Raw genomic sequence first — 24,271 nt, 5'->3', positions numbered from 1 at the left:
ATAAATGCTATTGTCTAACATAACCAACATTAATATGTTAACCAATATATATTTCGTTATTAAGCCTTATAAATGCCATTGTCTAATATAACCATTATTAATATGTTAATCAATATGCATTTCGTTATTGAGCCTTATAAATGCCATTGTCTAATATAATATTTGATTAACCTAAAACGCAACAAAAATTCTTCCTGAAATTCATTATGAAGATTTCGAAATTTTATTGTTACGTTCTATGCTAAGCGTAATGGACATTGTTCCTTACCTTTCTGATAAGTAGAGTAAAAATAACAACTGAGTCTTTTATGATTGGGTAAGTTACGTTTATCACACGCCGGTTTATGTACTGTAACCGATGTGGACAGTATTTTTCGAATACGTGTGCGAAAGTTCTGTAATCGATACCTAGAGATTTGACTTCTAAAGCTCAGACTGGCAGACAGAGGCAAAGTGCGGAATTTTAAAACAGTCAATAACCGTCATATGTTTAACCTTCGTAAAACCGCCTTGGTGTGGTCTAGTGGTTAGCTTGTTCAAACCATGAATTCGTGGATTCTAGTTCACGCTTCATCGATGCATAAAGCGCAATTGGAAAATGACAGCTAAATCCAACTATTCGATCAGAGCGATCGGGGCTCTTGGCTAGCTGTCTTTTGTTTAGTCTATCAGATAAAAATTAGAAATGTCTAGGCGCAAATAGACCTTGTGTTGCTCTGAGTGATAGATTTGACACAATGCACTCGGTAAAACAATAAATATATAGAGGAGGCCGTTCTAATCCAGTTTGAATATACAATTTGATCTCACAATAAATGTAAAATAATATGAAACTTTCAATAAGTTTAAGTATCTGAGAAAAGTTAGTTATAGTAGTAAGTGGACTGTTGTTTAAAACATAGTTCTAACAGTAGTAAGTGGACTGTTGTTTAAAACATAGTTCTAACAGTATTAAGTGGACTGTTGTTTAAAACATAGTTCTAACAGTAGTAAGTGGACTGTTGTTTAAAACATAGTTCTAACAGTAGTAAGTGGACTGTTGTTTAAAACATAGTTCTAACAGTAGTAAGTGGACTGTTGTTTAAAACATAGTTCTAACAGTAGTAAGTGGACTGTTGTTTAAAACATAGTTCTAACAGTAGTAAGTGGACTGTTGTTTAAAACATAGTTCTAACAGTAGTAAGTGGACTGTTGTTTAAAACATAGTTCTAACAGTAGTAAGTGGACTGTTGTTTAAAACATAGTTCTAACAGTAGTAAGTGGACTGTTGTTTAAAACATAGTTCTAACAGTAGTAAGTGGACTGCTGTTCAAAGCATAGTTCTAATAGTTGTAAGTGGACTGTTGTTTAAAACATAGTTCTAACAGTAGTAAGTGGACTGTTGTTTAAAACAGTTCTAACAGTATTAAGTGGACTGTTGTTTAAAACATAGTTCTAACAGTAGTAAGTGGACTGTTGTTTAAAACATAGTTCTAACAGTAGTAAGTGGACTGTTGTTTAAAACATAGTTCTAACAGTAGTAAGTGGACTGTTGTTTAAAACATAGTTCTAACAGTAGTAAGTGGACTGTTGTTTAAAACATAGTTCTAACAGTAGTAAGTGGACTGTTGTTTAAAACATAGTTCTAACAGTAGTAAGTGGACTGTTGTTTAAAACATAGTTCTAACAGTATTAAGTGGACTGTTGTTTAAAACATAGTTCTAACAGTAGTAAGTGGACTGTTGTTTAAAACATAGTTCTAACAGTAGTATGTGGACTGTTGTTTAAAACAGTTCTAACAGTATTAAGTGAACTGTTGTTTAAAACATAGTTCTAACAGTATTAAGTGGACTGTTGTTTAAAACATAGTTCTAACAGTAGTAAGTGGACTGTTGTTTAAAACATAGTTCTAACAGTAGTAAGTGGACTGTTGTTTAAAACAGTTCTAACAGTAGTAAGTGGACTGTTGTTTAAAACATAGTTCTAACAGTAGTAAGTGGACTGTTGTTTAAAACATAATTCTAACAGTAGTAAGTGGACTGTTGTTTAAAACATAGTTCTAACAGTAGTAAGTGGACTGCTGTTCAAAGCATAGTTCTAATAGTTGTAAGTGACTGCTGTTCAAAACATAGTATTTGTTAATAAAACCACAAACAACTCACCTTTCGCGAGGAAGGGTTGTGTTTGTTTGTGTTTTCCTACAGCAAAGCCACATCAGACTATCTGCTGTGGCCACTGAGTTGAATCGAACCGTGATTTTAGCGTTGTAAATACAAAGTCTTACCACTATCCCAACGAGGGAATGCAAGAAAAGGAACACATGAATGAATCAAAAACGGCAAAACAATAAAAATACACATTCACAAATGACACTAAACTAAACGGCAAGAGCTGGTTATGGTAACTTATTGTTGTCACGATTGTATGTACGAGGTCTGTTCAAAAAATACGCGGACTGTTTGAATTGCGCGGCTCCAGTTGGTTCCAGGGGAATCCGCTTGGTGTCGCTAGGTTTGCACAGATCAGCTGATTACGACGCCATTTGCCGATTGCAGATATCTTCATTTGTGTATTAGCTACGCGGTTTTAAGTGAAGTGCGATTTTTTCGTTTGGCGGATTTCAGAATGAATGACCTGAAGAAGCAACGACTTGCTGTGAAATTTTGTGTTAAACTTGGAACATCTGCGACTGAAACTTTTGCTATGCTTAACACGGCTTACGGTGATGTTACTATGAAGAGTACGGCATGTTTCAAGTGGCATGAACGTTTTAAGGATGGTCGACAGTCCATTGAAGATAATGAGCGTCCTGGACGTCCTTCCACGTCAACTGACGACCCACACGTCGACAAAATCAACACCCTGGTGCAAGCAAATCGACGTCTGACTGTCAGGGAGCTTGCTGAAGAGTGTGGGATATCAGTTGGATCTTGTTACAATATTTTGACCGAAAAATTGAAGATGCACCGCGTTGCTGCGAAATTCAGCCCTCAGAACTCGTGAGTTTTTGGCCAAACACTCGATCCTTGTTCTTCCCCACCCACACCCCTACTCACCTGACCATGCTCGTTGCGATTTTTTCTTGTTCCCCAAACTCAAAAGACCCTTGAAAGGAAGAAGATTTGAGACGATTCCCGAGATTAAGGCAAATGCGACGAAGGAGCTGGAGGATATTACAAAAGAAGCGTACCAGGACTGTTTCAACAAGGGGAAACACCGTTGGGATAAGTGTGTGCGTTGGGGAGGAGAGTACTTTGAAGGGGTCCCAGACCTGTAACTTCTAAATAAAGTACATTTTGTCTTATGACGTCAGTCCGCGTATTTTTTGAACAGCTCTCGTATAACCTCTCGTAAGTATGTGTGTAATATTGTGCACAGTTGTTTTAGTTTCTGTATCGCATTTTTTCGTCTTCAGAGTTTAAATAATGCATCTCGTAAATAGCCTTTTACATTTACTCTTTGTTCTGCAAAATTATTGAACTTTTAATCTACAAAATGTCTCGATATTATGTTAACAGATTTGTTCCGATTAGTAAACATTTTAGTTAACGTAAAACCAGGACATTCTGTATTTGAATGAAGTTTCGCCATACTGCTAACTTTGTAAAACATTTCGGCCGGCAGCCCTTCATCAGCTTTCCGATGGAAATGAAACTGTTAATACAAAGTTATTCACAGCTGCTTGTTACTATTACAGTATAGCAGATTATTAAACATACTTATACAACATGCAGTACATAGTACAAACAAGCTTTCGAAATAAACCAGTATGGAACAAGAAAGATCTTATACTTTCTTCACAGCTATTTTCAGTAACTTACCATTAATTTCTATAACCAGAGGGCGTTCGAAAGATGGACCTTTCTTCTTCAGGAGCAAACAATTTGCCTCTGAAGTTGCGGGTTCAAATTACCGTCGCACCAAACATGTTCGCCCTTTCAGCCGTGTGGGCGTTATAATGTGACGATCAATCTCACCACTGGTTGGTAAAAGAGTAGCCGAAGAGTTGGCGGTGGGTGGTGATGACTTGATACTTTCCCTGCTGAATTAGGAACGACTAGCGCAGATAGCCCTTGAGTAACTTTGCACGAAATTCGAAACAAACAAACAAACAAGCCTCTGAAGAAGAAAGGCTCACCTTTCGAAAACGCTCAGGTTAAAGGGTATTGTATTTTTGCGTTAAATTCAGTTCATGAATCAACGTGTTTTCTTTACATCATGAAGTTACCATGAATTTCTTTATTTATGTATACGAATAAGAACAGCGTTGTTTAACACTGTTCGATTGTGGTTAATAATTAATATTTTATTATTAATTCTCTTTTTAACCGCTAAGTCGAATTTTTAATTATTAATTATTTCAAGGAGGAAAAGGAACAAAGACAATAAACGAAAATTAATTAATATGGGATATTTAAAATAATTATTATTTCAACGATGAATGGATGCGTGACTTGTTAAAACGATAATATCACGTAATCAAGTGATTGTTTCTTTGTTTCAGAAGTTTCACTCTAAGTTACACCAAGGGATACCAGTGTATAACCGTCCCTAACTTTGAATTTATAAATCAGAGGAAAGGCTGCTAGTCAACAGTATCCACGCAAACTCTTGATCGAATAGTAGGATTTGCCATTCATTCTTTTCGCGGACTCACATTGCAGACACTAATCATTATGACGCGTTCGATTCAAGGACGATTGCACCCTTTTTCTTGTCAAAATATTTAATCATTCTTTTCCATGCCAAAAACTTGAAACAGAAACGAAACGACCAGTGTTCAGAAAACAGTCGCAAGACTTTATTTTCGGAACTTATGTTTTGTATTTTTGTTAATGTATAATTCGAAATGTGCTTTTGCTCCACATTCTTTTTCTATCGAATAAAATTAATGTTATTAAAACGGAAAAACTAAAGCACAATACTTACTTTCAATTTCCCAGTAATAGCACGTGAGCCTCGTGAAGTAATAGAAGCTAGCTATCTGAACTTTTCTTTTACAAGGGAATTGAGCGTGACCTAGTGCTTGTCGAAGTGCCTGAGGTTTGAGACTGGATGTCGTTAAACACGATATGTGCTTGTACCTATCAGCGCGTCATAAAAGTGACTGTTATTGTCATTATGTGATTGAAAAGCTTTAAAACGCCCTTTGGGCCAAGGGTACTGCTGTGTAGCTTCTTTACTTACGTTAATGATTTTTTCAAAATTAGTGACGGCTATACAGGAATTTTAGCCTAACCTTACTTAAGATGTATTTAGTTTGTAAATGTTAATTTTTTCCTGTATTTTTACTAGAAAATACAACTGTTAACTAATTAGTATAAATACGGTATACTGTATAAGGGAGAAAAGCTTTACATGGAAACTTTTAAGATGTTTGCATTTTACTTTTTAGGAACAATATTCCTATCCATATCATTGACAACGAAAGTTACGAGCAAGACGTGGTGTTTTACTTGGAGCTTGGAGATCCCAAACTCGAAGAAGGTAAAGCAGGAATTTGTATATTACATGTGTAACGAAATAAGAAACCAGATGGCGGTTGTGGTTACTAAAGTAATTGTGATTTACTAATTCATATTTGATGAGGAATTTCTTAAAATAGTTTAATATCAAAATTAAAGGAAACTTGCAATTATTCATTTTATTGAATTTTTAATTTGCACTCACAAGAAAGTTCCCAAGAGAATCATTCCAGGATTCCAAATTTGTTATATCTTCGTTTATACCTGAACTACAACATTAAGTGCATTTTCTCAGATATAAATGTCGAGTTTAATTTTTTTCTTTAAGAGAAACAGTTATTAATGGATTGATTTACAGTCAATGTAGAAAATCTTATTGAACAAAAATACTATTCCTATCAGAACAAATTGGATAAACAAAACGTGGATTTCGTTCCTGATTCTGAAACTCTTCGTGATTAACGTTATAAGTTATCGGCCAGTTTGTAGAAAGTTCATAACGGCGATGGTAGAATCCATGATTTTAATCCAGTTTTGGTAAAGCAATGAAATTGTCCCTTCGAAAGATGCACATGATATGGCCATTAGTAATGAAATTGTCCTTCGAAAGATGCACATGATATGGCCATTAGCAATGAAATTGTCCCTTCGAAAGATGCACATGATAAGGCCATTAGCAATGAAATTGTCCTTCAAAGATGCACATGATATGGCCATTAGCAATGAAATTGTCCCTTCGAAAGATGCACATGATAAGGCCATTAGCAATGAAATTGTCCCTTCGAAAGATGCACATGATATGGCCATTAGCAATGAAATTGTCCCTTCGAAAGATGCCCATGATAAGGCCATTAGCAATGAAATTGTCCCTTCAAAAGATGCTCATGATATGGCCATTAGCAATGAAATTGTCCCTTCGAAAGATGCACATGATAAGGCCATTAGCAATGAAATTGTCCCTTCGAAAGATGCACATGATATGGCCATTAGCAATGAAATTGTCCCTTCGAAAGATGCCCATGATAAGGCCATTAGCAATGAAATTGTCCCTTCAAAAGATGCTCATGATATGGCCATTAGCAATGAAATTGTCCCTTCGAAAGATGCACATGATAAGGCCATTAGCAATGAAATTGTCCCTTCGAAAGATGCACATGATATGGCCATTAGCAATGAAATTGTCCCTTCGAAAGATGCCCATGATAAGACCATTTCATTACAAGTAACCAAATAATCCACGGAACATAAATCAACAATTACTAGTAAATCTTGAAAAAACCTTGTAGTAATTTGCCTATAATTTGTCTAAATTATGCATACGTAAGATTTTCCACAGCAATGATCAACTTCAGATGATTTCTTCATGAAGTACCAAGACACTGATTGCTTTTGTCCCAGGAATTGTTATTTCACTTACTGAGAATAAAAATTCAAACGCTTCCAAAATACTTTCAGTTTTGAAGATGTAAACAAAAACAATGTGCAAGGGACAGGTTTGAATGTATTAATCTGTCTTGTCCAACAGTGGCCCCTTAATGGCGTGAGAAGTGTAAAATACATCCACGATGCTTAGGGTTAAAATAATGACCAATTGTATGCTAATTTTATACGGAGTTCTTGTTGCTGTACATGTATTTCCCATCAAGAAGGTTGTGATTATTAGAGAAAGCTAAGTCAGTATGCGGTTTTACATATTAATCTACTTTGCATCTTGGGCATATTTTGATCACTATTAGGAATCATTCGTTAGACGTTCGGTAGTATAGTCGTTGAGAAACAAGGCGCCTGTGGTTGAAACATTTTAACGTATATAAGGGAAATTCACCTGAAAGTTAAATAATAAATTATAAGCTTGCAGAGTAAGAATAACTGAAAGTTAAGTAACAAAGTGAAACATTAAAACAGGAAGAACCACCTGAAGATTAAGTAACAAAATAAGAGAACATAAAAAAAGAACTACCTGATGATAAAGTAACAAAGTACAAGATTATAGAGGAAGAACCACCTGATGATTAACAAAATACAATATTATAGAAGAAGAACCACCTAACGATTAACAAAATACAATATTATAGAAGAAGAACCGCCTGACGATTAAGTAACAAAGTAAGATTACAAGGGAATAACCATTCTAAGGTTAAGCAACAAACTACGTAATTAAAAGAAATAACTACTGGAAGGTTACGTAATGATGTACAAGATGAGAAAAGAAGTCACTTTATGGTTAATGAACAAAATGTTAGAAAGAAAACCTCACCTGAAAGTTATGTAACAATGTAGTATTGTTATATAAAATAAAGCATGTAGTGTAAATTTTTCTATATATAAAGTATTTAGTGTGTCTTTTTGTGTATATATAAACATTTTACATATAATATTATTACATAAAGTAAAGTGCGACATTTTCAAGAAGAGCATACTGATATTTGTGTAATTCGTATTCATTCATACAATATTTTGAACTGAAGTAATGAAGCCTAAACGAGCAATTTCATTCTTCATATGTTAGGTACTTATCGTCTGCACGAGAAGTTAGCTCATTTATGTTAACTAACGACATAAGTTCTATATTATATTATATTATGTTGCTCTAAAAGGTGAGTGGAACAACAATTATCGAATCTTCTGATAATTTAGAAGTTTTTTGTTTACACAAACGATCCTATTTCTCTGGTGTTTATCAAGTAAAGTGTTCTACAAGTGATATTAATGTTGAAAGAGTTTAATACATTTTAACATAGACCGAAAACTAGACGTTTCACTATTTACCTTTGCAAATGAGTCCCTTACGATGTCAGTTTATTTCGGTGTAACTTACTGCTTAAACGTGAGATCCATTAGCAACTTTCAGTTTCGTCTTACTCAAAATACATTTATGATTGTTAAACATCCTGTTTACCGGAACCTTAATATAATATTATGAGCTAATGAAGATAAAACATTATTCTTCCAAGCGCAAACTAATATGTGAAGACTAAATAATTTTCACAGATCTTCTTAAGGAAGAAATGGGCCAGAACGTCAATGATAATTTCCAAAATTCAGAGCTAACAACAGCGGAGAAGATTGCTCTGCTGGGAAAACCACGTATAGGCGAGCAGTACAGATGCACCATACGAATTAAGGAAAGCAAAGAATTCAAGGTAAGAAACAAACCATTATTTAAAACAAAATTCAGCACACCTCATGGGTTCAGTAATAAATTTTTCTTTGGATTAAATATGCTGTTTCGTATTTTACGATTTGACGAATTTAGGGTTTGTAATTTAATAAATGGAAAGTTTTGTTTAGAGTAGAAGGCTATGGCATTTCTCACGTGCAACTTTGCATCTCAGTAGATTACATGGTCAGTAGTTAAACAAGGAAGAGAAAATTAATTAGAAAATGCGTACAAAACCTCAGATGAAAGATAATTACTGTATGTTCATTTGAGTTTGAACTTCATTTTAGTTGTTTCAAACATATGTTTTTAAACAAATGTTCAGAATTATTTTTTGTTAATTTAAGAAAAAAAAAAAATTTTCGTGTTAATCATAATATGAACGTATTAAACTTTCTAATGTGCAAGAAATTCCAGGTTTTTTCAGAATAATGCATCAGTAACTAATTTTTTTCTAAGAACGTATACTTTCAAATTCTATATTAGAAGTTTTTCTTATAATTTACTTAAACATGTAATGTGTTGCTTGTCACGTTGCAGTACACACTTTACGTTGAGTAATTCCTCTGGTCACGAAGTTACTGAACTGCCGCTCGTGGTTCACGTTCGAGTATCATGTTCATGAACATCATTCTTTATTTATAATTTAGTTACTAAAACTAAGAACCCCGTTACATGCAGTACAAAACTGATGTTATTTACTTGAGATAACATTTCAGTCACTAGGGTGCAAAGTGAAACGTTGAGTATTGAATACATATTAAGGTCTTTCATACCTTCAACTATTCAATATACCAAGGTGGACGAAAAATAAAACTACTAAAAACATCCAGATGTATTGTACATGTAAAAACGGCTGGTGTGGATAGAGAAACCACTAGCAGAGGAGCGAACAACGTTTCGATCTTCTTCGGTCATCATCAGGTTCACAAGTGGGTTTTCTCGTATGTATTGTCTTGGCCAACAAATCCGTTCTCAGTGTGTAGAAACAGGTATACGCAAATACATTTGGAACTACATCGTGAAAGTATACTTTATGAGACGTATATTGACCGTAAAAAATAATAAACATTTTGAAGGTCTTAAACAAGTCATACGTTTCATGGAATACAATAATCAACAGTGCTATGCTAATTGTAGATATATATTAATGCTGACATAATGCCATTTTCTTCGGTCTTTTTATAATTTTAAAAATCTAAAAACAATACATGTTTCTATTGGTTATTATAATAATTGTTCTTGTTATATGCAAGACTTCGACGAGATGTGCTCATATTTGTTTAGATTGCATGTGTATAATAGTTACATACATAAGGTAAATTTTTAGTTTGGGAAGCCAGCTAGGCTCATGGGAATGGTAAAAATACAACTATAATATCGGTTGATACCCAATAAGAGAGACAGCCGCAAACTTCCCTTCAGCTCTAAAACGATGCGTTCTTCAAGAGTATATATATATATCGAATATAACCTATTACACTGAAGACAAATGGATAAGATAAACTGACGATGCTTGAAATTATTATTAATATAAAAACTGTGCACGTGAAACAAATATTTAATGAGGAATCTTATAATGACATTTTCTTTTGTTTTAATTATTAGAACACAGTCGATAAACTTTTCCAAAAAGCCAATGTTTCTTTAGCCCTTGGGACTTCTTCTTGGAAAGAACAGTTCATTGAAGCAGTCACCGTTAGTTCAGGTAAGGAATTTTTTTTAAATATTTGCACATGGGATCAATAAGAAAAATACATTATTAAAGGACAAATACAAGAGTGTAATTAATACTTCTTCCAATAAACACAGTTGAGAGTTTGTTTGTTTGTTTTTTTAATTTCGCACAAAGCTACTCGAGGGCTATTTGTGCTAGCCGTCCCTAATTTAGCAGTGTAAGACTAGAGAGAAGGCAGCTAGTCATCACCACCCACCGCCAACTCTTGGACTACTTTTTTACCAACTAATAGTGAGATTGGTCGAAACATTATAACGCCCCCACGGTTGAAAGGGCGAGCATGTTTGGCGCGATGGGGATGCGAACCCGCGACCCTCAGATTACGAGTCGCACGCCTTAACACGCTTGGCCATGCCAGGCCACAGAGTTGAGAGATTGAGCGGTCTGTTAGGTATTCGTGGTACACGTCCTGTTGCTCCAGACATACGTTCTGCTAATGAGAATGGTGTTCACATTCTTCTGTTTAGTCAGACAGGAGCAGCCCAAGAATTGGCGATGCATGCCTTTCCTGTAAGTTAGGCCTGGCATGGCCAGATGGTTGAGGCACTCGACTCGTAATTTGAGGGTCGCGGGTTCGAATCCCCGTCACACCAAATATTTTTGCCCCTTAAGCCGTCGGAGCATTATAATGTTACGGTTTACTAACGAATAGCCCAACAGTTGGCGGTGGGTGGTGATGACTAACTGCCTTCTCTCTATTCTTACACCACCTAATTAAGGACGGCTAGCGCAGAAAGTTCTCTTGTAATTTTGCACGAAATTCAAAAACAAACAAACAAATCTTCCTTCGACATCATATGGTAAAATAACAACCTGTGTTCATTGAAAACCTACAGACACCCACTACTATTTGCATTTTAATTCTAACATCCCATACATATAAAAAATAACATCTCAAAATCCCAGTTCATCAGGATACTGGCCCAACATAGCCAGGTGGGTTAAGGTGTTCGACTCGTAATCTGAGGGTTGGTTTGGTTTTTGGAATTTCGCACAAAGCTACTCGAGGGCTATCTGTGCTAGCCGTCCATAATTTAGCAGTGTAAGACTAGAGGGAAGGCAGCTAGTCATCACCACCCACCGCCAACTCTTGGGCTACTCTTTTACCAACGAATAGTGGGATTGACCGTCACATTATAACGTCCCCACGGCTGGGAGGGCAAGCATGTTTGGCGCGACTCGGGCGCGAATCCGCCACCCTCAGATTACAAAGCGCACGCCTTAACGCGCTAGGCCATGCCAGGCCCCCGTAATCTGAGGGTCGCGGGTTCGAATCCTCATCCCACTCAACGTGCTCGCCCTTTCAGCCGTGGGGGCGTTATAATGTGATAGTCAATCCTACTATTCGTTGGTAAAAGAATAGCCCAAGAGTTGGCGGCGGGTGGTGATGACTAGCTGCTTTCTCTCTAGTCTTACACTGCTAAATTAGGAACGACTAGCGCAGATATCCCTCGAGTAGCTTTGCTCGAAATCCAAAACAAACCAAACGAAAACCTAGAAGATGTCAATTTAAAATTAGGAATGATTATGCACAGATAGGCCTCGTGTAGTTTGCTTGAAAATTTGACACATAATTTCAGGAAAGGGGAAAAAAATAGTTCTGATTTATCGTATTTCTTTGTGCTTACTTATACGACGTAATACATCAACTCGATACGTGTATTATAATGACTACGGCTTCTTCTAATGATGCAAGATATAACCAAAACTAAAAGCTCTTATGACATTCGTGAAGCACTAACCATGTCTTTTAACGCACCATATTATATTTTACACTTTCAGACAAATGAACTCAATCGTGAACACATTGAATATTGAAAGTTGTACTAAGATGTCAATTTCAGTTTGTTTTTTTTATTATACAGGTTTCACAGATGAGCTAACAACTAAGTTTCATTCCCTAATTTTCTGTAGTTTAAAACTTTTTCATTGCATATTTTTTATCTCTTACTTGGTGCTCATGTATCTGATTTATTTGGCATCTATGACTCACGCCCTCTAGTGTGACAGCGGTACGTCTGCGAAGTCACAACGCTAGAGACCACGTTCCAATAGTCGTGGTGAGCGGAGACAGCCCATTGTGCAGCTTTATGCTTAGCTTCGAACAAACTGTGACTATTTTTAATGTAGTTTTATTTCTTTTTGTTTTTTATTCTATTAATTTTTCTATATTTCTTCTCTTTAGTTTTCCTTTTCAGTTTTACTATATCGCCAATAACAAAATGCTCGCCCTGTCTCACTATATATATATATATATATATATTTATTTGAACACGCGTGAAATTGCAGCTTTTAAAACATTATCTTATTATCATTAATTCACCAGTTTCTTCTCAGTTATTTGTATAATTACTATACATTGTATTTCAGATTGTGATACTGGTTATATTTCAGTATTCATAGCACGATGGCGGAAAACAAAATCGGGATAAAACATTTCCCGTTATTCATTAATTAATTCATTAATTATCCCTTCAACATAGTCAAGGATTACACTTCAGCTGGCTCTGGAGAAAAGTAGAAACACCCTAGCCTGTGTTCAGCTGAATTGATCGGTGTAGCTGGTTCACCCCGTTCCAAGAACCACAAGTATTTCTGGTTGATAAGCACCTTCTAATACTTGTAACTGACGTAAACCTATCTTATCGTGATAGACTAGCCATAAACCACTCATTCACAAAATTAAAATCAAAATAATCAGAGTAGTTCCTTTGGCTGACTGTAAAACTGATCGATATTCATTCAACGGCTAATTTACTCCAACGACAATAGCCAAACAAAACTGTACACTCCTAAGCAGTCATTTAAAGCGGTTCCTTTGGTTAATACATTTGAAACGAATCAGCATCATTAAATTTCCTTCTACAAGAACCTCTTTCTGGTGCTTTCTAGAAGCTGTTATTTATGCTTGAAAATATACAATTAATTCAGTGATAAACGTTTTAGTTCTTGCTAATAAGATAACTATAAATACTTTAAACATAATCATGCCTTAGAAACAAAGTAAACTATTCTTGTCCGTTTTTACTCTAATAGACAAACCGTGTTATGAGTCGTTATAACCACATTTATTTTAAGAGTCTCAACTACAGATTCCTCTAACTAGCTGGTAATACCCTTCCTTCACTGCACCACTATAGAATATTACACTAACTTTGGGGCCAGGCGGTTAAGGCACTCGACTCGTAATCTGAGGGTCGCGGGTTCGAATCCCCGTCGCGCCAAACATGCTCGCTCTTTCAGCCGTGGGGGCGTTATAATGTGACGGTCAATCCCACTATTCGTTGGTAAAAGAGTAGCCCAAGAGTTGGCGGTGGGGGGTGATGACTAGCTGCCTTCCTTCTAGTCTTACACTGCAAAATTAGGAACGGCTAGCGCTGATAGCCCTCGAGTAGCTTTGTGCGAAATTCAAAACAAACAAACAAATACTAACTTTGTACAGTCATGTGAAAAAATTAGGACACCCTATAAAAGCCTGTGTATTTTTGTAACATTTTTGGATATATAGATATTTAATCTCAATTTTAACAATACTGAGAGATTATAGGAATATAACTAAACAATTAAAACTGAAGAAAAGACTTTTCAAGATCTTCTGTAAATGTAATTCTACAAAAATGCATATTCAAACTAAGGAAAAAGTTAGGACACCCTACCCCTAATAAACACTTTTTATCGTAGTTTGAGAAAATTCGGTTGAAATTTAAAAGAGCACAAATAATTCAATATTAATCTTGACATCGTCTGTGTAGCCACGAGCGCAAAAGCAAATGTAGCGCATTTCAGCTGAAAACGTCGTATAACTGTGAATGATGGCTGTTTGGGACAGAGCTTTCTTTTATATCGGGAATACAGTTCGATCAGCGACAGCAGGCGGATTAAAAACACGCTGCTTGTTGGGGTGTAGTCTTGTGTTCGTTAACATCAGACTTGTGTACTTTTGAGTTTGTTCGAGCTATGAAATTTGTACCGCCAGGAGGTACAGTATTCATTTAATATTACAGGTGATGACGGGGGAGAAAATGCTGAAGACGAGGGAGAACGCCCTTCTTGTGTGAACTACGTTATGCACTTCTTCACCATCTTCTGGAAAGTTATTTTCGCTTTTGTTCCACCGACAGGTAACAGTTGTTACGATATCTACTTTTAAAAATCTCTAAATTAAGCTGGAATTTATTTAAGAATTGTTTTTTATTTCACGTTAGCATCTGACTTCAATATTAAGAAATTACATACGAGTAACTGAATACTGAATATTTGCTGTGTAGTTATTATTATTTCTCTTTTATTATGATAATCAGATTTTTGTCTTCCCTCGGCGCGGTATGGCCAGGCGGTTAAGGCACTCGACTCGTAATCCGAGAGTTGCGGGTTCGAGTCCCTGCCCCACCGAACATGCTCGCCCTTTCAGCCGTGAGGACGTTATAATGTACGATCAATTCCCTTATTCGTTTGTAAAAGAGTATCTCACGAATTGACTGTGGGTGGTGATGACTAGCTGCCTTACGTCTAGTCTTACACTACTAAATTAGGGACGGCTAGCGCAGATAGCCATCGTGTAGCTTTGCGCGAAATTCAAAACAAACCAAACGAAACCTGTCTGCCCTCAAAAACGCACGCGCACTTTACTATTTAAATGCACATGCATTTCAACGGACGTAAACAAAATGCGGGTGTTTTGTACAACAGCGTATGAATTAAAATAAACATCCTATAATAACATTTAATTCTTGATAGCATTGTTATGAGTAAAGTATACTCCTGACTAAAAACCTACTCAAACTACACCGTTAAGTTGTATCTTTATGGATTATAGATAGTATTTAATGAAACTTAACTAATGTTAGGCTTAAATCAAGTGGACTTCTAAATATTGGTGTCTAGGATTGGGATTATTTATTATTATTCTAGGAATGATGTATTTAAAGAAGTATTTTGCAACAAAGATACGAATTTGACCACTAATGGTTTGCGGGCCTCTGTTAGTCGGAATATAATATTTCCCCGTAGCAAAATATAAACTAAAACTTTTCATTCAAAAACAGAATAAATTAAATATATTTTTAAAAACCTATATTAGAGAATTTTTCATTGACTTAGAATATTAAACTTTGTTCTTCGAGAACGTGATATTGTTATAATTATATTTCTCACTATTTGTACTAATGATAAATTACATTTGGTTTCAACTGCTGGGCGATGAGTCTGTGGACTTAACAACGCTGTAGTCCAGATTTCGATATCTATAGACCATCGTGTAACTTTGCGCTGTACATGAAACAAAGGGTATTGGCTTTGTAAGGTTTGACAGTGTAGAGGTTTATCCTGTGTTGCTTTTCTTGTTAAAATTAAATATTTAGATCACAATACTTGTTTCTAGTGATTTCATATGTAATATCTAATACGTATTTGGCTGGAGCTTTTCTCACATTGCGAAAATTCTACGAACCCTTCCTATTTATTGCAAATCAGGCCTAACTGTTTTTAGAAACCTTATGAAATGTCAGTATATTTGTTTATTTTCTTAACCGTTCAAGAAATAATATTTCAAAGACAAAGAACCTAATACTTTTATTATGTGTTCTTAATATTATTTCTATTATTGTTAACAAAAATTATTTCCAGAACTGCTATTATTATAAATTATGTTAGCGGTTACTTGCATAGTCATGTTAATGTTTTGTTTTGTTTTTATTTCGCGCAAAGCTACTCGAGGGCTATCTGCGCTAGCCGTCCCTACTTTAGCAGTGTAAGACTAGAGGGAAGGCAGCTAGTCATCACCACCCACTGCCAACTCTTGGGCTACTCTTTTACCAACGAATAGTGGGATTCACTGTAACATTACAACGCCCCCAAGACTGAAATGGCGAGCATGTTTGGCGCGACCGGGATTCGAACCCGCGACCCTCTGATTAGGAGTCAAACTTCTTAACCCATCTGGCCATGAATAATAATAATACTACCGTCAAAACATTACTTTGAGAGGGAGACCACATAACCGTCACTCAAACAATAACAGGAGACATTTTGAAATGGTAGTGTATTTTCGCATGCAGATTAAAACTTGAATATATATAAGTTTCTCATCGTTCTTTGGCCCTAAAGCTCCAGAGTGGCACAGCGGTATGTTTGCAGACTTACACCGCTAAAATCCGGGCTTCGATTCTCAAGGCGGCCTTAGCACACATAAACGTTTGTGTAGCTTTGTGCTTAATTCCAAACAAACAAACAAAACGACTCTCCATAAAACCAACTTTACTTTTAATCCTTGTGCATTAACCACTGAACTCGTTGTTTGATAAGTAATGTTTGTCAAGACCCTCAGGATATGAGATCCGGAAACTATCTTGAGTATATATATATATATATATATAATTGAAAGTCTTAAAGACTACCTTGGTTACATTATGAACTGATGTTCAACTGACATAATCAACTACTTTACTTCCTTTGATCAGTATTCCAACCAGCAGCCTCAATAACTTTTAAATCAGTATCTTTTAAAACTCGATCTTTCTTATTTTTTCAGCAAGACCCAGCATTGTCAGGTGAGTTCAAACGTTCGATTTCTAATCTGAGGGTCGCGCATTCGAATACCCGTCGCACCAAACATGCTCACCTTTTTAGCCGTGGGGGCGTTATAATGTGACGGTCAATCCCATTATTCGTTGGTAAAAATGTAGCCCAAGAGTTGGCGTTAGGTGATGATGACTAGCTGTCTTCACTCTGGAGTTACACTGCAAAAGTTGGGACGGCTAGCATAGATAGTCTTCGTGTAGCTTTGCGCGAAATTCAAAAACAAATAAACTTCTTCTAGCTACCAGGAGAGACCTGGTATCCTTTGTTTTCTGGATATAAAAAAACACTGAACGAGTCGATATTGAAATTAAATTGAACATCAAATACTTTAGAGCAAACTGGCAAATAACCTTGTTACATAAACTTATGTTTTGTCAGTTCCAGCTGAAACTAAGCTTATAGAGATGAGTAAACGGCATAATGTTATACATACAAAACTACCATAGTTCTACTGGTACATAAAATCCTTATTTTGCAGTAGCGATTAAGATACATTTCTGATTTTTTAGTTGTGATAATGGTATAATCCTGATTTTGTAGTTGTTAAATGGTATAAATCTGATTTTGTAGTTGTGACAATGGTATAATCCTGATTTTGTAGTTGTGACAATGGTATAAATCTGATTTTGTAGTTGTTACAATGGTATAATCCTGACTTTGTACTTGTTACAATGGTATAAATCTGTTTTGAAGTTGTGACAATGGTATAATCTTGATTTTGTAGTTCTTACAATGGTATAACTCTGATTTTGTAGTTGTGACAATGGTATAATCCTGATTTTGTAGTTGTTACAATGGTATAATCCTGATTTTGTAGTTGTTACAATGGTATAAATCTGATTGTGTAGTCGTGGCAATAGTATAATCCTGATTTTGTAGTTGTGACAATGGTATAAATCTGATTTTGTAGTTGTGACAATGGTATAAATCTGATTTTGTAGTTGTGACAATGGTATAAATCTGATTTTCTAGTTGTGGCAATAGTATAATCCTGATTTTGTAGTTGTGACAATGGTATAATCCTGATTTTGTAGTTGTGACAATGGTATAATCCTGATTTTGTAGTTGTTACAATGGTATAAATCTGATTTTGTAGTTGTTACAATGGTATAAACCTGATTTTGTAGTTGTTGCAATGGTATAAATCTGATTGTGTAGTTGTGGCAATAGTATAATCCTGATTTTGTAGTTGTGACAATGGTATAAACCTGATTTTGTAGTTGTTAAAATGGTATAAATCTGATTTTGTAGTTGTAACAATGGTATAAATTTGATTTTGTAGTTGTGACAATGGTATAAATCTGATTTTGTAGTTGTGACAATGGTAAATCTGATTTTGTAGTTGTGACAATGGTATAATCCTGATTTTGTAGTTGTTACAATGGTATAAATCTGATTTTGTAGTTGTGACAATGGTATAAATTTGATTTTGTAGTTGTGGCAATAGTATAATCCTGATTTTGTAGTTGTGACAATGGTATAATCCTGATTTTGTAGTTGTTACAATGGTATAATTCTGATTTTGTAGTTGTGACAATGGTATAATCCTGATTTTGTAGTTGTTACAATGGTATAAATCTGATTTTGTAGTTGTGACAATGGTATAATCCTGATTTTGTAGTTGTTACAATGGTATAAATCTGATTTTGTAGTTGTGACAATGGTATAAATTTGATTTTGTAGTTGTGGCAATAGTATAATCCTGATTTTGTAGTTGTGACAATGGTATAATCCTGATTTTGTAGTTGTTACAATGGTATAATTCTGATTTTGTAGTTGTGACAATGGTATAATCCTGATTTTGTAGTTGTTACAATGGTATAAATCTGATTTTGTAGTTGTTACAATGGTATAATCCTGATTTTGTAGTTGTTGCAATGGTATAAATCTGATTGTGTAGTTGTGGCAATAGTATAATTCTGATTTTGTAGTTGTGACAATGGTATAAACCTGATTTTGTAGTTGTTAAAATGGTATAAATCTGATTTTGTAGTTGTAACAATGGTATAAATTTGATTTTGTAGTTGTTACAATGGTATAAATCTGACTTTGTAGTTGTGACAATGGTATAAATCTGATTTTGTAGTTGTGACAATGGTAAATCTGATTTTGTAGTTGTGACAATGGTATAATCCTGATTTTGTAGTTGTTACAATGGTATAATTCTGATTTTGTAGTTGTGACAATGGTATAAATCTGATTTTGTAGTTGTTACAATGGTATAAATCTGATTTTGTAGTTGTGACAATGGTATAATCCTGATTTTGCAGTAACAACAAACAGTTTTATTGAGTTTGATTAACCATGTTTTTTGTATTTCAAACAACAGGATAGAAGTGTGAAAGGAAACGAACAGAAGACGTTACGTACAGTTTAGTAATTTATCTGGATTGTCACAACTGTCGTCTTTGTTTTCGTCTTATTTTCATAAGCTGTTTTTATTTTACAGATTATTTGGATGGATGGCTTTGTTTCATCACTTCTATCTGCATAATAGGGCTTCTCACAGCCTTCATCGGTGACTTTGCATCTCACTTCGGTTGCACCTTGGGAATGAAAGATCAGGTTACGGCTATTGCATTTGTTGCTCTGGGTACAAGTATTCCAGGTAAGTCAGGATACGTTTGCACCGAAAATGCCATATCAGGGCACTATTCTGGTGTAATAAATATTTCGTGGTTTTTTCAGATTAAAATGGGCGTAAGATTAGCATAATTTGCTGTTATGCTATTGTTCAAGAGAAGATATCAATTGAATTAAGAATACTTCACTTGTATATTATTGAAATAAAAATTATTCAATTTAGATCAGTCCTTTTAAACCCTTAATATAAAAGTTAGTGAAAACCTTATTAATAATATAACCCAGACAGTTATACAAAGAAGTTTCACCAAAACCAGCGCTACGATATATTTGTTTGTTTTCTTTCTTTCTACCTCTCTTGTATATAATACTGGGATTGCTGAGCTGTATAACCGTTACAAGCGACCTAGCATCCTTTTTCAGCTGACCAGTAGGTCTGCGTGACACCATTACTACCATATCGTTTGTAGCGCTCGGTACTAATGTTCTCGGTATTCGGATTCAAGGCATGTAATTCTGAACGTTTGCAATATTTTTGAAAATCTAATTATTGTTTTGCCCTTTTTGATAGCTAAATTTAGTAAGCCAGGGAATTGTATTAATGTTGCCAGAATGTTTTGATAATCGTCTTCTCATTGTGTATGTTTAATATCCTGATATTACAAACGGAAATCTTACTGATCGATATTTTAAAAACAATGCATCTCTTTCAACTGTTTTACTCAATAACCAATTTCAGTACCTTGAATCCCATATTTTTTTCATTTAATAACAAAAATTATACGTTGTTCATTTTTAAATTCAAAATCGGAGTGATTTTTCGATATTAACTTACAACAAATAGCTCAAGAGAAAGACGAGTTTAGGATCTGGCATGGCCAGGTGGGTCGCGGGTTCGAATCCTGGTCGCACAAAACATGTTCGCCCTTTCGGTCTTACACTTAGGTTTTTGGTACGTTTAAAATTATAGCCTTCCTTTAGTAATCCGAGGGTTGCGGGTTCGCGCCTGCGCCGCGCCACACATGCTCGCCCTCCCAGCCGTGGTGGCGTTATAATGTCAATCCCACTATTCGTTGGTGAAAGAGTAGCTCAACAGTTGGCGGTGGGCGGTGATAACTAGCTGCCTTCCCTCTAGTCTTACACTGCTAAATTAGGGACGGCTAGCGCAGATAGCCCTCGAGTAGCTTTGCGAGAAATTAAAAAAACAAACAAGCAAACAGACTGGTGTATGTTTTATTAACTAAGTATTTAATTATTTCAGACACGTTTGCAAGTAAAGTAGCTGCGATAAACGACCGTTACGCTGATTCTTCAATCGGAAACGTCACAGGAAGTAACGCTGTTAATGTCTTCCTTGGTATCGGGATCGCTTGGTCAATGGCAGCTATCTACCATGCTGTTAAAGGCGACGAGTTCCGCGTGAATCCGGGAAGTTTGGCTTTCTCCGTGACGTTATTTTGTGTTTGCGCCTTCATCTCTTGCGTCATTCTTTTTCTTCGTCGCTCCAAAGTTGTTGGAGGAGAATTAGGTGGACCCATGAAGTACAAACTACCGACAACTGTTACCTTCGTCTTTTTGTGGCTTTTCTATGTGCTAATGTCGAGTTTGGAGTCCTATGGAATCATTCCGGGTTTTTAAACGTGAACAAAGTTTTAAGCTGCAAGGATTTAACATGAACAAAAACCAGAAGAGATACATATGAGTTCGTTTACATGAAACCTGCAGCAAAGAAGAGACAATTTGATCTATTAGAGAGACATTTCTGTTTTCATGAAATCTCTCTCTTTCATTTAATCTCCAAAGGAACATAAAATGGACGGGTGTTTTTGTAAGTACCATGAGAAAAAAAAAAACGGCTACATCTTTCCACCAATTAATTGTTTCTTTATCATCTTCGATCCCCTTCTACAAAACAAGTAATTGTTTCACTTTCGTTTACATTTCCTAACAACAGAAGAGAAAGGTTAATCAGTGTCTTTGGTCAATTCCAATTGTAGCCATGCAGAGTTGTCTACTTTTATAACATTTATTTGTTATTGTTTATTTGTTTTTTTTATAAATTTTGAACACATAAATGATGAACGCATGCTTAAAATTAGAGCTTAATATATTTATCCGAGCCAGCCTAAATATTCTGCTATAGATGCATTAATTTTGTGGTGTACGGTTTAAGTTAATATTGAAAGCATGATATTGAAAAACAACATTAGATATAATGTTACACTTTATTAAAAACTTCCGATATTTTGCACTTGTTATTACTAACAGTTAAGTGTTTTTGTGAAGCTGAGCTTTTGTATTTCACTTAAAAAAGTTGTTGCGTTTTCTGTAGCATTCAGAGCTTCCTGTAAGAAAAGAAAAGTATTTTTTTCAAACAACTCGATATTCGTCCAGTCGTTGGAAAGTGCCATAAAACGCATTCAAAGTCGTTCTTGTTGAACAAGGAAGTTTTGAAACTTTGTTTTTGGTTTTTAACTGAATTTTACATATGTGAATAAGGTGCGAACTTCTGTAATAAAATAATATCGTTTTTACGTAAGTGACTGCACTTGCTATTCTAATTGTTGACGGTAGAATACTTCTTGAGTGTCTTGTGGAAGGATCAACAATGCTTCTTCAAGTTTCACCTTGTTTGTACCAGGTGTCGCTCTCTACCATAGGATGCAATGTAACCTGATATATGTGTGTGTTTTATATGAATGGAAAACATACAGGACATGTGCAGATATTTGATTATATACCAAACGCTTCAAAATGCCATTTTTACGTTTTTAACATTGTAATCACATTAATAAACTTATTTATTTTAGTATAATTATGCTTTTAACCACTAGACGACTATCTCATGTAGTTTCAAAGTTAAGGAATTCGTATGGAGAAGAGAATGAAGTTAATTTCAATATGGATCATAACTGCTAAATCATTTCGTCTTGTGTTTTATCCTATTAAGTGTTTTTGTAGAGTGCAGTGTAAATCATAACAAGTGTTCAACATGTAGAGTCTCGTGGTTAACTGATTTATCTGAAAGCTGTCCTCTGACAAGTCGTTTGAGATACGTATTTAATAGGTAGAGAACTGCTGGATGTTCATAAGGATATTCTGCCTCAACAGAAACTTAGAGCTAGAGATCAGTAATCTGTAGATAATACCGACCTAGGAACAAAATAGGAATATTTAAGTAACAAAACTTAAAAATATTTATGTACATTAATGGTCGATGTATTATGTCTGAACTTTAAAAGAAATAAGCTTTTATTTTCCATAAAGGATGAATATGTCAAGTCATGTTACCAAGGAAATATACATGAATTATATAAATAAAATTTACCATGTTCAAAAAACAAAATAAATCATACAAAAAGAAATGTTTGTGCTTGTTTTTATTAAATACAAAGATATACAACAGGCTGGCTATGCTGTGTCCACCATGAAATATGGAAACCTGATACTTAGCATTGTAAGGCCTCAAGCTTACCATTGAGACACCTGCGCGCAAAAAAAAATAAAACTGATAATTTAGCTAAACTAAACATTTCACAGTTGTTTGTTCAGTTTAGCATAAATCTACAGAATACGCTATCTGCTTTCTGCCTATCTCGGGAAACTGAACTCAATACTTTAGGGTTATAAATCTGTAAAATGACCGCTGTCCCATTGAGGACAGTATTTCATATTTAAAACAAAAACTATAGATGATACGATAGACAATACTTAAAACTCAGGAATTATACGTGAAGGAATCGAAAATAAAAATTATATTTAAAATTAATATTAGTTATAAAATAAACAAAATGAAGTAAATATTAACATTTAATAAATTTTGAATGTACCAATAAGAAAATTTTTAAAATTAATTAAATCTAAATATAAATGTTAAAGTGAATTTCAGGATACAAAACAATGTGAATAAAAGTTAAGTGAATTAACTGAACAAAAATATTAGGAAAATTATATTAATAAGGAATAATATGTAAGGACCCATAAAATAAATAAATTTTAAAAACTAAACATAGATATTAAAATTGACATTAAAATTAATGTCAAACTTTATAAAACCAAATACATAAATATGAATAGAATAATTCAAAAACAGCTATAAAGTTTGTTCTTGAATTTCATCTCAAGCTATTAGGACTTTCTGTGGTAGCCATCCTTAATTCCGAAGTGAAAGGCTAGAGAAAATATATACAGTCAACATGACCAGATACCAACACTTGAGCCATTTTTCAATAATAAATATTAGGCTTGACAACCGTACTATGATGTTCCTACTGTTCAAACGAAGCGTACAATTCACTACAGGTTTCGTTCCCGTGAATCACAGATTGTGAGTGAATCGAGCTTCTTAAGTATCATATTAAAACATGTTGAGAAAAATAATATTAATACGAGATAACATGTTATGATATAAAATGGGTAATTTTTCGAAAGTAGATATATATAATTTTTAATAATCAAAACAAACATAAAAACACGATTTCAGTAACAGAATCAAGGCAGTTTGGAATTAAGCACAAAGCTACACAATGAGTGCTCTGCCCATCATGAGCATCAAAACCCAGTTTTAGCATTGTAAGTCTCCAAACATATCGCTGTGCCATTAGAGGCAGTATCAAGTAAACGGAAAAAATATACTTATTTATTTATCTGTATTTTTTAGAACATTTTAACAGAACATAAATTATATTTTTAGTAGAGTAATTTATTTTAGAAAAATAATTCTGCATTAAAGATAGTGCAATAAAATCGTTTCTGCAAAAGTTTCGT

General features: G+C 34.8%; 1 protein-coding gene across 1 annotated transcript in view; it reads left to right on the top strand.

Moving 5' to 3' along the window:
• Nucleotides 1-22,869, top strand: part of LOC143252072 (sodium/calcium exchanger 3-like) — a 99,428-nt gene extending 76,559 nt beyond the window's left edge. The window contains exons 3-8 of the mRNA XM_076503678.1: nucleotides 5,375-5,466; nucleotides 8,436-8,587; nucleotides 10,213-10,312; nucleotides 14,347-14,463; nucleotides 19,371-19,529; nucleotides 20,766-22,869. Coding sequence (XP_076359793.1) covers nucleotides 5,375-5,466; nucleotides 8,436-8,587; nucleotides 10,213-10,312; nucleotides 14,347-14,463; nucleotides 19,371-19,529; nucleotides 20,766-21,142 — 997 coding nt within the window. The 3' untranslated portion in view covers nucleotides 21,143-22,869. The remainder of the gene's footprint in view (nucleotides 1-5,374; nucleotides 5,467-8,435; nucleotides 8,588-10,212; nucleotides 10,313-14,346; nucleotides 14,464-19,370; nucleotides 19,530-20,765) is intronic.
• Nucleotides 22,870-24,271: the final 1,402 nt, after the last annotated feature.

Source organism: Tachypleus tridentatus, chromosome 6, assembly GCF_004210375.1.
Source record: "Tachypleus tridentatus isolate NWPU-2018 chromosome 6, ASM421037v1, whole genome shotgun sequence".
In the NCBI taxonomy this organism is placed as follows: Eukaryota; Metazoa; Arthropoda; class Merostomata; order Xiphosura; family Limulidae; genus Tachypleus; species Tachypleus tridentatus.
The sequence above is the reverse complement of the archived record's forward strand: the minus strand, read 5'-3'. Positions and strand labels throughout refer to the sequence as shown.